The sequence below is a fragment of the Cervus canadensis genome, chromosome 6, assembly GCF_019320065.1.
Source record: "Cervus canadensis isolate Bull #8, Minnesota chromosome 6, ASM1932006v1, whole genome shotgun sequence".
NCBI classification, from domain to species: domain Eukaryota; kingdom Metazoa; phylum Chordata; class Mammalia; order Artiodactyla; family Cervidae; genus Cervus; species Cervus canadensis.
The window spans coordinates 81,413,977-81,428,297 of NC_057391.1; the positions used below are offsets into that span (position 1 = coordinate 81,413,977).

General features: G+C 44.9%; 1 protein-coding gene and 1 non-coding gene across 5 annotated transcripts in view; one reads left to right on the forward strand and one right to left on the reverse strand.

The window, feature by feature from the left end:
• LOC122443876 (feline leukemia virus subgroup C receptor-related protein 2) overlaps positions 1-14,321 on the forward strand; it is a 61,221-nt gene that overhangs the window by 29,697 nt on the left and 17,203 nt on the right. For 3 of the 4 annotated variants that reach the window (XM_043472595.1, XM_043472596.1, XM_043472593.1), the window contains exons 2-3: positions 894-1,035; positions 3,497-3,637. In XM_043472595.1, the coding sequence (XP_043328530.1) occupies positions 894-1,035; positions 3,497-3,637 (283 nt within the window). The remainder of the gene's footprint in view (positions 1-893; positions 1,036-3,496; positions 3,638-14,321) is intronic. The other variant, XM_043472594.1, reaches the window with a different exon arrangement.
• On the reverse strand, positions 63-169 carry LOC122444357. The gene has a single exon (XR_006270201.1). It is a non-coding gene; the product is annotated as a U6 spliceosomal RNA (small nuclear RNA).

The window sequence follows — 14,321 nt, forward strand, 5'->3', positions numbered from 1 at the left end:
ATGTACCACAGCTTTCTTATCCATTCGTCTGCTGATGGGCATCTAGGTTGCTTCCATGTCCTAAAAATATGGAACGCTTCACGAATTTGCATATCATCCTTGTGCAGGGGCCATGCTAATCTTCTCTGTATCGTTCCAATTTTAGTATATGTGCTGCCGAAGCAAGCACCACAGATGCTTTCTAAATGACAAAGTTACAGAGTGAACTTAAGCATTTACGTTTGTCAGTGTGGTCACAATGTTTGGCTTCCATCTCTCACTGAATACAAGTTCTTGGGGTTGTAGTGTATAGAATTTATCCCTCAACTGGCCTTTCAGCTACAGGTTAACAGATTCAGTGAAATCCAGAATTTAACTGGAACCAAAAGCAAAACTAGCATTGTTTTACTTTACCATAGAGATGGGAGTATAAAAAATTCTTCTTCATTAATTTGTTGTTAGAAAAAAAAAAATGGCCTGCAATGAGAGCCCAGCTATAATCTTTTTCAGTGGTTCCCTCATAGCTCAGTCAGTAAAGAATCTGCCTGCAATGCAGGAGACCCAAGTTCGATTCCTGGGCCAGGAAGTTCCCTTGGCGAAGGAAAAGGCAACCCACTCCAGTATTCTTGCTTGGAGAATCCCATGGACAAAGGAGCCTGGCAGGTTACAGTCCATGAGATTCCAAGAGTTGGACACGACTTGGCAACTAAACCACCATTGATAATGATAGTGGTCAAGGGTATGTATGAGTTGAGCTATCAATCAAAAGAAAGATCTCTGGTGTCTTGAGTGGGGAAACAACCCCTGTTTGGGTTTTAAGGACTGGAAGTTGAGGATTGTTTCTTATTAGGAGTCTCTTAAATGTGTGCCTCTTGGCTATTGATACTACAATTGATTGTCTCTGTCTTCTATAGCTTGGAATTGCCATTGGGTTCTTGGTCCCTCCTGTCTTGGTACCCAACATCAAAGACCAGGACAAGCTTGCCTACCACATCAGCATCATGTTCTACATAATAGCAGGTGTGGCCACTCTGCTTTTCATCCTTGTCATCATTGGTAAGGTCATTAATAGACCCATGGTGGGTGGGGAGGCAGGGAGGTCCTGCTGACTTGGGTGAGAACCTTGTGAATATGGCCCTAGAACACCATTCTAGGTATCACGTATTTTATAAAACATGTCTATAGAAACTGGAAGCCAAGCTTCCAATGGTCTTCAAATGTTTTAGCCAGAGTAGTTGCTGCCCATACAATGTTAACTGGTCCTGGGTGCTTTGTCAGCTGCTCAGTCAAAGTTAGTTCTAATTACCAGTTTCTCAGTATGACCTTATTAGAATTAATGGGCAGCCTTGATCCACTTGATGCAACTCTGCTGAGTGCTTATGATATCACAGGCCCTGTGCTGAGTGTACCTGATCTCACTGACTCCAGTGGGGGAGTTCCTAGTATCAGTGTCTCTTAACCAAGAGAAATCAGTGACTTAAGAGGAGATAAGGAAATTATTCAAGATTAGATAGTGAGTGGCAGAGACTGAATTCTAGCCCAAGCTTCTAACTCCATAATCTACACTTCTGAAATAAAACAGGATTGACCCACAAACACTAAAACTCTCATATATTCACCTGAGAATACCTGGGGCCCGCATTTTTTAAATGTTTTGAAAAAATGTGTATAGGATAATGCTCATTATGAAAAAACCTAGAAGATACAAAAAAGCATACACAAAAGGATGACCATTAACCTAGCCTAGAATTAGTTAATCCCAAGCACCAATCCCAGAGCACTACTATTACTCCATGTATACATATTTAATCATTGAGATGTTTGGTTAATATAATTTATATCATCTTTTATTACTCAGATAATAAATAATATCAGATGGGCTGTGATAAAGAGTGTAAAAGAAGTTTTCATTTTCAGTGAGTCAGTTGTCTTAAAGGTTAACCAGCTTTCATTTAATATTTGAAAACTCCACCATACACGTTAAAGGTTTCCTTCCTGCCTGCCAGCCTCACCTCCAGAGTCAAACAGTTTTATGATCATGGACCTCATCCAGCTGATCTCACTGTGTTATTCCCTCCCTGGGGTCCACACTGAGAGGAAGGGCTTTTCAGAGTTCACAGAAACTCTTGGACGGAGAAGCTGGTGTTTCTGGAAAGGTGAGAAAGGTGTTCCTTTGAAGCTGTGGTTGAGAACAGGAAAGAACATCCTCAGACAGCCTTGAAGTTTCAAATTATAATGTGCTTGCTCAGCTCCAAATTCTTGTGTTTATAGCACGTGAGGGCCTGGTCCTTGGCAGAGATCCTGGAGGTGGGACCTTTCTTCGCTTTACATTTTACTTGTAAGCACTGACCATTGCTCACTGAATAAAGAACTGAAAAATCTTATCCAAATTGTGGCTTGTGGTTGCCCAATCCTTGAACAAACAGCTATTGTTGCCAAGATTAAAAAAAAAAAAAAAAAAAAACACCTCTTGCCTTGATTTCTTTCCCCTGATAGAAGGGGAGGTGAACAGGTCAGACAATGATTGAGAGGTTCCCAGGGGGTGGGGGAAGTTGGCCAGGACTATTTCCGGAAAGGAAGAAGAAAGGCTCTGAAGTCTGGGCTGGAGATTTATCTGGGTGGAGCGGGAAGACCTTTGATGTTCAAGAGAGTAAACCTCATTTCCAAAGCTTCCTCTAACTGGAGACCATCTCCTGACCTTTCAGGAGCATTCTTATGGAGGCTGGGGCTAAAGATGGTGCTTTAGCTGGGGGATCGATTTAAGCGGGCCGCTGGTTAAACTGATGTGGCCCTCAGAGAACTGAACAGCAGTCAGTGCAGTGAAGTGGATTGTACCATCTGTACTGAAATCAGAACATAAAGAAAATGGTTTTCCCACTGTCCCTCCCTGGTCCTTCCTATCAGAGGCCCAGTCCTGCAGGAGCATGTGTTAGTCCTCTGGTTTCTCAGGAGGCAGATGTCTGATTCCCACTCTGAGAAATTAGGGATGGATTCAAGGTCTCTCCAATAGGAGCAGACCGTTTCCCTTTTCAGGGAGTGTTTATTGGCAGCATGTGCCAGGCTCTGTGCTCAGCATGGGCAGCCCAGCCCTTCCCTGGGAGGAGCTCTGGGGCTGAGTCCTCATCTGGGCTCACTAATCCCCGAGCCTCAGTTCTCACTTCCTTTCTGTCCACTGGTTACTTTGGGATTTTTCAGTGCTCTGCCACTTGGTATTTGCCATTTATTACAGGACTCCTTTATCCTTGAGCCCTGCCTGGAAAGTCCAATGATCGCAGCTGTCCAAAGGTCATTAAGAAAAAGTAGTCAAAGGACCAGCCCCTCAGCCACAGACAGTGAGATGCAGCTTCAAGAAAGCAGGTTATAAAGGATTTAATCAAAGAATTAATATTTCCTTTTGGCATCTGAGCCCCCTTCACAGATGAGGGAGCCAACTCTCATCCCATGTGTCAGCTCTGCAGGAGTAGGACCAAGGGATTTGCAATGATCTCTCTGTTTGTTTATTTTTTTTTCCTTTCAGTATTTAAAGAGAAGCCTAAACATCCCCCCAGCAGGGCCCAGTCCCTGAGCTATGCCTTGGCGTCCACTGATGCTTCGTACTTAAGTTCCATCATCCGACTCTTCAAAAACCTCAACTTTGTGCTGCTAGTCATCACCTACGGTAAGACGCACGTGTGTCTCGTCATCACCTATGGTAAGATGCACATGTGCCTGGGGTGCGCTGAAGCTGGGCATGTGAGACAAGAGACCTGACGTTTCTGTGCATCTTGCTGTTTCCAGATCCCAAAGGTGTGTGTAAAGTCGTCGTTTAGGGTTAAGCAGAAGAGCCAGCTGTGCCCCGGAGTCTTCCCTGTTCCTTTAAGTTCACCTAGGAAACCATTCCTTCCCCTGTCAAGTCACCCGGCAACATGCCGGCTGATCCTCCAAGTCTCATCCCGGTATGTCTGCTGTAAAGCGGTGTTAGGTGACTGTTCATTGTGCTGTTCTTAGTATATCTTTGGAGAAGAAAATGGCAACCCTCTCCAGTACTCTTGCTGGGAAAATTCCATGGACGGAGGAGCCTGGTGGGCTACAGTCCGTAGGGTTGCAGAGTCAGACATGACAAGTCATTTCCAGATCTCTTTTCCCGCAAACTAGGAACTCCCTGAGAGTAGGGATTTGTGTCTTTTTACCTGTATAATTCCTCAGCAATAGGAGGAATTATAGCCTGGTGTAGGTACTCCAACAGTTGTTAGATGGGTGATTGAATGAATGTATGGATGGATGTTTACATGAGTCTTACTACGTGAATCACTCCCCAGCCAATCCTTCATCTTCTAACTTGGCTCCCTTTTTGCCTGAATGCAAGACAACATCCACAGTTCATGTAATTTTCTTGGCTTTGGTAAGGTAAGTGTCAGTCTTTTTGCTGGCATATTGGCTTACCTTTCCCGCACGGTGTTTGCAGCATCTTCTTTCAAATGATTGATGGTAATGTTGTCCCAGACCAGGGCAAGGACACAATCTCAGGGCATTCCATTAAAGGTGTCTTTACAGATCCACCCAGCTCTACCCTATTCACTCTGCCCATGTAACCCTCCAGTGTGGTGTGATTAAAATCATGAGAGTATATCATGCTCAATAACCAGGAGAAAAAAAGATGTGAGATTGGTTTGACATGACTTATTCTTAGTGGAATCCCAGTTGGCTATTTGTTGTTCAGTTGCTCAGTCGTGTCTGACTCTTTACAACCCCAAGAACTGCAGCTTGCCAGGCTTCTCTGTCCTTCACTGTCTCTTGGAGCCTGCTCAAACTTATGTCCATCAAGTCGGTGATGCCATCCAACCATCTCATCCCCTTCTCCTCCTCTTTCCCAGCATCAGGGTCTTTTCCAATGACTTGGCTATAAGCTTAGGTTTTCTCTAGGCACCCTAACCATGTGTCTTTCAACAATAATAACATTTACTATGTGCCAAGATTTTTTTTATTTAACTCCCACCACATCAGTGTGCGGTAAGTGGTATCATTTTTCCCATTTTAACAGATGAGGAAACAAACTCAGAGAGATTAAGTAATACCTCAAGAACACACAGCTTTTAAAGGGCAGAGCTAGGATTCAAACAGATTTGTCAGACTCCAAAGCCTTAACCATGATTGTCTGTACTCCTTCCTTGAATTTTGCCAGGGCTTCATTTTAAGCTTATCAATGCCCTTTACCTGAATTAAAGTGTTTAGCTGCTGAGGTATTAGATAAGAGGTGGTATCATCCACGTTAGAGAGGCACACCTGATTTTCAGACATATGAATGGGTTAGATGAAATAGCCCACGGTATCCATGTCAGTCTTCAAGGTCTGTGACCAATCCTCCCTTTCTCCACCTTCTCACTTCTGAATGTGTCTGCATTCATTCCAGAACAAAGTTTCTAATTCTCAGGGTGGCCAACTAAAGATAAAAATGGTGATAAAGTGGAGTTGCTCACCACTGAGAGATATTCAAGTGTAGGTAGAACCAACCACTTAGTGGGGATATTGTGGGGAATATCAGGCTGTAGAAGCATAGTGAAACTTTGGCCACCTGATGTGAAGAACTGGCTCATTAGAAAAGACCCTGATGCTGGGAGAGATTGAAGGCAGGAGGAGAAGGGGACGACAGAAGATGAGATGGTTGGATGGCATCACCGACTCAATGGACATGGGTTTGGGTGAACTCTGGGAGTTGGTGATGGACAGGGATACCTGGCGTGCTGCAGTCCATGGGGTCGCAAAGAGTCGGACACGACTGAGTGACTGAACTGAAATGTGATGATCTTTTGGTTCCCTTCCAGACTCAGGATTCCATGCTTCTCAGAACTTTCCCTTTTCCCTAGAATTAAACGTCTTGAGTGCATCAGCCTTTGACCACCATAAACCTTACTGCATTCGACGACAGGGCATTTGAGACCTACCATGGAATTCTAAGGCAGATAACTGCTTAATAAATATCTTCTGTGAGTGAGATTGGTGATGGTGGTATTAACCAGGCAGGGACCTCATTCCAGAGGTTTCGCTCTTCGGTGCTAGAGGCTGTTGATGGCAGGGTCAGGTCACTGACCCATGAAAGTAAGAAATAACAAAATGTACGAGGAGCAGCACTGTTTGATATGGACTTGGCTCTGGGCCATGCTGTGGGGCAAAGCGGCTTCTTTTCCTTCCATCTTGCACAGCTGGTTGCATCTATGGCCTTCAGTCTGGCAGAATGGTGTTAATTCTGTAGTTCTGGATACTCTTCCTTATCTATCTGGTTAAGTGATAACACAGAGAATAAATGGGTTAACACTTCTGGGATGATGGAGTGAGGACTGTAGATCTTCTGATCCTCCATGAAAACAAAAACACTGGCAGACATTATCAGCATCAGTTATTTCAGGGTTCTTGACTAAAGGCTTAACCCAACGAGCATCTGTTCAAGACAAATGGCTAAATAATGGTAAAGTAGCGGTAAGGAGCAGCGGCTGCACTTTGCTGGAGCAGCCGTGAAGAGATACCCCCCACGTCCAAGGTAAGAGAAACCCGATAAGTAGGTGCTGAGAGAGGGCATCAGAGGGCAGACACACTGAAACCATAATAGAAAACTAGCCAATCTGATCACAGGACCACAGCCTTGTCTAACTCAATGAGACTAAGCCATGCCATGTGGGGCCACCCAAGAAGGACAGGTCATGGTGGAGAGGTCTGACAGAATGTGGTCCACTGGAGAAGGGAATGGCAAACCACTTCAGTATTCTTGCCTTGAGAACCCCATGAACAGTATGAAAAAGGCAAAATGATAGGACACTGAAAGAGGAACTCCCCAGGTCGGTAGGTGCCCAATATGCTACTGGAGATCAGTGGAGAAATAACTCCAGAAAGGATGAAGGGATGGAGCCAAAGCAAAAACAATACCCACTTGTGGATGGGACTGGTGATGGAAGCAAGGTCCGATGCTGTAAAGAGCAATATTGCATAGGAACCTGGAATGTTAGGTCCATGAATCAAGGCAAATTGGAAGTGGTCAAACAGGAGATGGCAAGAGTGAACGTCGACTTTCTAGGAATCAGTGAACTAAGATGGACTGGAATGGGTGAATTTAACTCAAATGACCATTATATCTACTACTGTGGGCAGGAATCCCTTAGAAGAAATGGAGTAGCCATCATGGTCAACAAAAGAGTCTGAAATGCAGTACTTGGATGCAATCTCAAAAATGACAGAATGATCTCTGTTCGTTTCCAAGGCAAACCATTCAATATCACGGTAATCCAAGCCTATGCCCCAACCAGTAATGCTGAGGAAGTTGAAGTTGAACGGTTCTATGAAGACCTACAAGACCTTTTAGAACTAACACCCAAAAAAGATGTCCTTTTTATTGTAGGAGACTGGAATGCAAAAGTAGGAAGTCAGGAAACACCCGGAGTAACAGGCAAATTTGGCCTTGGAGTACAGAATGAAGCAGGGCAAAGGCTGATAGAGTTTTGCCAAGAGAATGCACTGGTCATAGCAATCACCCTCTTCCAACAACACAAGAGAAGACTCTACACATGGACATCACCAGATGGTCAACACCAAAGTCAGATTGATTATATTCTTTGCAGCCAAAGATGGAGAAACTCTATACAGTCAGCAAAAACAAGACCAGGAGCTGACTGTGGCTCAGATCATGAACTCCTTATTGCCAAATTCAGACTTAAATTGAAGAAAGTAGGGAAAACCACTAGACCATTCAGGTATGACCTAAATCAAATCCCTTATGATTATACAGTGGAAGTGAGAAATAGATTTAAGGGACTAGATTTGATAAACAGAGTGCCTGAAGAACTATGGATGGAGGTTCATGACATTGTACAGGAGATAGGGATTAAGACCATCCCCATGGAAAAGAAATGCAAAAAAGCAAAATGGCTATCTGAGGAGGCCTTACAAATAGCTGTGAAAAGAAGGGAAGCAAAAAGCAAAGGAGAAAAGGAAAGATATTCCCATCTGAATGCAGAGTTCCAAGGAATAGCAAGGAGAGATTAAAAAAGCCTTCCTCAGCGATCAATGCAAAGAAATAGAGGAAAACAACAAAATGGGAAAGACTAGAGATCTCTTCAAGAAAATTAGAGATACCAAGGAAACATTTCATGCAAAAATGGGCTCAATAAAGGGCAGAAATGGTATGGACCTAACAGAAGCAGAAGATATTAAGAAGAGGTGGCAAGAATACAAAGAACTATACAAAAAAGATCTTCATGACTTATATAATCACGATGGTGTGATCCCTCACCTAGAGCCAGACATCCTGGACTGTGAAGTCAAGTGGGCCTTAGAAAGCATCACTACAAACAAAGCTAGTAGAGGTGATGGAATTCCAGTTGAGTTATTTCAAATCCTGAAAGATGATGCTGTGAAAGTGCTGCACTCAATATACCAGCAAATTTGGAAAACTCAGCAGTGGCCATAGGACTGGAGAAGGTCAGTTTTCATTCCAATCCCAAAGAAAGGCAATGCCAAAGAATGTTCAAACTGCTGCACAATTGCACTCATCTCACACACTAGTAAAGTAATGCTCAAAATTCTCCAAGCCAGGCTACAGCAATACATGAACCGTGAACTTCCAGATGTTCAAGCTGGTTTTAGAAAAGGCAGAGGAACCAGAGATCAAATTGCCAACATTCAGGATCATCAAAAAAACAAGAGAGTTCCAGAAAAACATCTATTTCTGTGTATTTGACTATGACAAAGCCTTTGACTGTGTGGATCACAATAAACTGTGGAAAATTCTGAAAGAGATGGGAATACCAGACCATCTGACCTGCCTCTTGACAAACCTGTATGCAGGTCAGGAAGCAACAGTTAGAACAGGACATGGAACAACAGACTGTTTCCAAATAGGAAAAGGAGTACATCAAGGCTGTATATTGTCACCCTGCTTGCTTAAGTTATATGCAGAGTACATCATGACAAACGCTGGGCTGGAAGAAGCACAAGCTAGAATCAAGATTGCCCGGAGAAATATCAATAACCTTAGACATGCAGATGACACCACCCTTATGGCAGAAAGTGAAGAGGAACTAAAAAGTATCTTGATGAAAGTGAAGGAGGAGAGTGAAAAAGTTGGTTTAAAGCTCAACATTCAGAAAACTAAAATCATGGCATCCGGTCCCATCACTTCATGGGAAATAGATGGGGAAACAGTGGAAGCAGTGTCAGACTTTATTTTTCCTGGCTCCAAAATCACTGCAGATGGTGATTGCAGCCATGATATTAAAAGACACTTACTCCTTGGAAGGAAAGTTATGACCAATCTAGATAGCATAGTTAAAAGCAGAGCCATTACTTTGCCAACAAAGGTCCATCTAGTCAAGGCTATGGTTTTTCCAGTAGTCATGTATGGATGTGAGAGTTGGACTGTGAAGAAAGCTGAGCACTGAAAAATTGATGCTTTTGAACTGTGGTGTTGGAGAAGACTCTTGAGAGTCCCTTGGACGGCAAGGAGATCCAACCAGTCTATCCTAAAGGAGATCAGTCCTGGGTGTTCATTGGAAGGACTGATGCTGAAGCTGAAACTCCAATACTTTGGCCCCCTGATGCAAAGAGTTGACTCATTGGAAAAGGCCCTAATGCTGGAAAGGGATTGGGGGCAGGAGGAGAAGGGGACGACAGAGGATGAGATGGCTGGATGGCATCACCAACTCGATGGACATGGGTTTGGGTAGACTCCGGGAGTTGGTGATGGACAGGGAGGCCCTGGCGTGCTGTGGTCATTGGGTTGCAAGGAGTCAGATATTACTGAGCTACTGAACTGAACTGAACTGAGCAAGCTTTGTGTTTTAACTTGTTCTATTCCAATCCTCCCTTCCAGACGCTGTGGTAGCCTTGAAAACCAGCAGCTTCCCAGACGTGATAGCTGTGAAAACTAGCAACCTCACAGCCACTGGAGGGGGCCAAACAATTTTGGAGCCCCCCCGCCCCCCAACAAAGTCCTATCCCTGGCTCACTGTTTATTTGACTTCCGTTTCCCTGGAAAGGCTCCATTCAGAGGATTTGCCTATATTTGACCTGACTCAGAGTTTTCCCAGTGGGAAATCACTATGTCCAGGGTATTTATTAAAAGCAGTCACTGTTTAACATCACAAATGCCTGAGGTTGCGATACCAGTTGGGGTCATCAAGAGGCTGGCCAAAGATCTTGAAAGGAAAATCTGGAGAATGAGATAACCAGGGGGCTTTGGAAACCTCTGACATATTCTCAGCAGTCTAGAAATCTGCATGCCCAGAGTTGTGCACATGCCTGGGAAAGACCCAGGGAAGTGCTAAAGTCTCACCTCTGGCTGCACATGAAGCTCTGGGTAAGGGGAAAGTGAAGGCTAGGGCAGAGTTGGCACCACCCTGCTGAAGCATCACAGGCGAATCCCAATGAATACATAGAGGTCCTCAGCAAAGTGGGGAGACTTATGGGCTTAAGATATTTAAGGAAATCTCTGTCTAATCATTAGCCCTAAACTAAGTTAGTAGAGCAGAAACCAGTGGTTGCACATGACAGAGGACACAGATGTTACAAAATGAGTCCAAGAAGGTTATTGAACAAAGAACAACAGCAACAAGTTTGGGGGAAGGAGAAGAATCTCATTTGTAGGGATGACATTATATTAAAAGTGTCCAGTTTCAAAAAATAGAATTTCTTAACATTTTCTCAAAAGCCTGGGGCAATCCCAGTGAGGAGGAATTGAACTAATCTGGTTGTTTGCACACATTTTGTTATAATCAGAAAAACACAAGCCTTTTCTCAATAAAGAGTTGGACTTGGTGACAGAGCTCTTTGCCAACTAGGAAATGATTCTTAGGCTTGATCACAGATTTGGGAAAAAATGTTATTGAGCCATTACTGTGTGTCAGGCACCGTGTAAAGTGCTTTATATACATTATCTCACTTAATCTTCAAAAGAAATCCGTGACTTAGGTGCTTAACTGCTCCATTTTATACCTAAGGAAACTGAGGCTCTGATTTAATTCCTTGCCTGTGATTAAACAGTAGTAAGCAAGAGAGCTTAGTATAAACTTCTGTCTGTTTCTGAGACCAAAGCCTGTCTTCCTAACCACCACACCACTTTGTCTGTCCATGCAGAAGGGAGCCTCTTGGAGATAGAACCGGGGTTCTGTTTTCAGCCTCAGTTCCCTGAGTGGCTTCTGGATATGTCTGATGGGGTGGTGGTGATGGATGTCCTTCCTCAGATTCAGTCCTCAGACCGTTTGCTTGGGGCTTGCTTTCTTTGAAGATGAGGATCTGGAGTTCCAGGGGTTAGAAGCAGGACCTACCTATACTGACCAGCCATCTTTGGAACATGGGGATGATGAGGTTTCAGTCTTAATGTGTCTTTCTAAGGGTTGTAGGTCATGTAAAGGCACTGTTTGACACTCAATCTGCGTGAGAATCCCTGCTTTCTTCTTCTACAATCTTTGCTCCAAATTGAAAAGACACACACAACCAAAAAAGAAAAGGCCCTCTACAAATTCGACTAAATGCTTTGAGACCTCAGAGAAATGGTTCATACTTTAATTATATACATGTATAACCATTTAGTGTAGGGCTTCCCAGGTGGCTCAGTGGTAAAGAATCTGCCTGCCAATATAGGAGATGCAGGAAACTCGGATTTGATCCCTGCGTTGGGAAGATCCCCTGGAGTACCCTGTGGTAAGAAATGGCAATGTACTCCAGTGTTTTTGCCCGGAAAATTCCATGGACAGAAGAGCCTGGTGGGCTACAGTCCATGGACACAACTGAGCAACTGAGGACACACATAACCATATGATACATAATGTTTATATTTTCCTCTGAATTATAAACACTTAAGACCATGTCGTTGGGAATCAAGCAGTTGATAGAATTTCACGGACAAATGTGCTGGATCTGGGTGGACATGTATTGGAGTAATAGCCTTGATTGATGGGCCAGTGAATTCAGAGTGGGTACGTAAGGAATATAAGGTCTGAGTTTTTGATGTCAGCTCTGCTAATTGCTGAGTATACCACCTTCACTCATCCTGGGCCCATCCTTTGTCTCTCTAAAAAAGAGTAATAACCTTTGCTTCCCGTTTGAATTCCCTGGAACTCAAGCTATGCTTATGAAGAGTCTGTGCAGGGTTGGGCATCTGAACTCCCAGTCTCAACCTGTGTCCTGAGGACACCTGTCCCTGGGGCTCTCAAGGCCTTTACACCGCCCTACATGGGCCTCAGAGGGGCTATGTGCCCCCTCAAGATGCCAGCAAGATGCTGGGTGGGTAGCAAATCCTTCCGGGATTCCCTGGAGCTTTGCTGAGGTCAGGCTGGCCCTTTAAACCAACAGTTTACTCCAGGTTCAGGAAGGACAAAGGGAAATGAGCACAGAGTACCGGAACCCAGAGATGAGATCTGGGACCAGAGTTTCCCACTCTGGCCTGAGAGTAGAATCCCTGGGTTGTGGCTGGTGTGTGCCTGGATTCCCTGCCTCTCTTCTGCAAAGTCAGATTCAGATAGTCTGGGAGGGCCTGAGAATCTGCCTTTGCAAGCATTCCAGGAGATTCTAGTTTGCAGCAGAGTTGAGAACCTGTAATGTGGGTGTGTAACGGGTGATTCTCAGGGTCTTGAAGCCCCTTCCCCTCCCAGCGGCCTCCACGTATAAACCCCAGCCTCTCAGAGCCTGGGCCTGCTCCGTGATCTTCCTGTGCCCAAGGCCATTTAGTCAACTTTTCAGTGAGTTTAAGAAATGCCCGGGGGGGGGTGGGGGGTGGGGGTGCTTGTGGTTGTTAAAATGCAAATTCCTAGCTTCATTCCAGGAGAATCAAATTAAGTGGGTCCCGGTAGAGCTCAGAAATCTGCATTTTAAAAATCTAAGGCCTTAAAAAGCGGAGACATTACTTTGCCAACAAAGGTCCATCTGGTCAAGGCTATGGTTTTTCCATTGGTCATGTATGGATGTGAGAGTTGGACTGTGAAGAAAGCTGAGTGCCGAAAAATTGATGCTTTTGAACTTTGGTGTTGGAGAAGACTCTTGAGAGTCCCTTGGACTGCAAGGAGATCCAACCAGTCCATCCTAAAGGAGATCAGTCCTGGGTGTTTATTGGCAGGACTGATGCTGAAGCTGAAACTCCAATACTTTGGCCCCCTGATGCAAAGAGTTGACTCATTGGAAAAGACCTTGATGCTGGGAAGGATTGGGGGCAGGAGGAGAAGGGGACGACAGAGGATGAGATGGCTGGATGGCATCACCAACTCGATGGACATGGGTTTGAGTAAACTCCGGGAGTTTGTGATGGACAGGGAGGCCTGGCGTGCTGCGATTCATGGGGTCGCAAAGAGTCGGACACGACTGAGCGACTGAACAAACAAACAAACAAATGCTGGTGATCTCTAGACTGCCATTTGAATAATTTAGCCTTGACACAAGGGACTCAGAGTCCCTTCTGCCTTCCTAAAGCCCACCCCCTCAGGGACCTGCACCTCTCCCAGGTGGCTGATACAAGAATGACCCGGCCTTTCAGGGGCGATCACATTTCCCCACAGGCACTTCAGTGACCTGGCTAGGCTTACATTGTTGAGGGACAATCATACTTAATTATAACACAGTCACCTGCATTCCTGGGAGAGGTAGTCTCGCACAGGACAGAGCATGAATTTCATTCCTGCCTTTCGTGTGGACGCCGGACCCCTTGACTGGGTCAGTGGAGGGGAAAGAAAGTGAAGTCGCTCAGTTGTGTCTGACTCTTTGTGACCCCATGGATTGTAGCCTACCAGGCTTCTGCATCCATGGGATTTTCCAGGCAAGAGCCATGGGATTTTCCAGGCAAGAGTACTGGAGTGGGTTGCCATTTCCTTCTCCAGGGGATCTTCCTGACCCAGGGATCGAGCCCGGGTTCCCCGCATTGCAGGCAGACGCTTTTACTTTATGAGCCACCAGGGAAGTGAGTGAAGAGGACTCACGCCATTTAACTATATCTGGCAACCTTTGGCAATATGGCGAGGGACGTCTAGATTCAAAAGGGATTTGAAATTTCTAATTCCTTTAGGGATGGAGTGTAGAAAGAATTGGAAAGAACGGCAGCCTTCCAGAGTGAACCCCTGCTCCCCTCCACACACTGCCCGCCTTAGCCCTGATTCCGTCTCCTCTCTGGGAGGTGGGGATGGTTATTGGTAGATCACACTAGTCTAGCTGAGCCAGTGGGTCTCATACTGAGCTTTATCAGAATTACCTGGAGGGCTTGTTCACACAGACCGTCCAAAGCCCCACTCCCAGTTTCTACAGCAGGAGGTCCGGGTGGGGTCACAATTTGCATCTCTAACGAGCTTCCAGGGGTTGTTGATCTGGAAGAGATTTTCCTAAACCTTTGAGTTTCA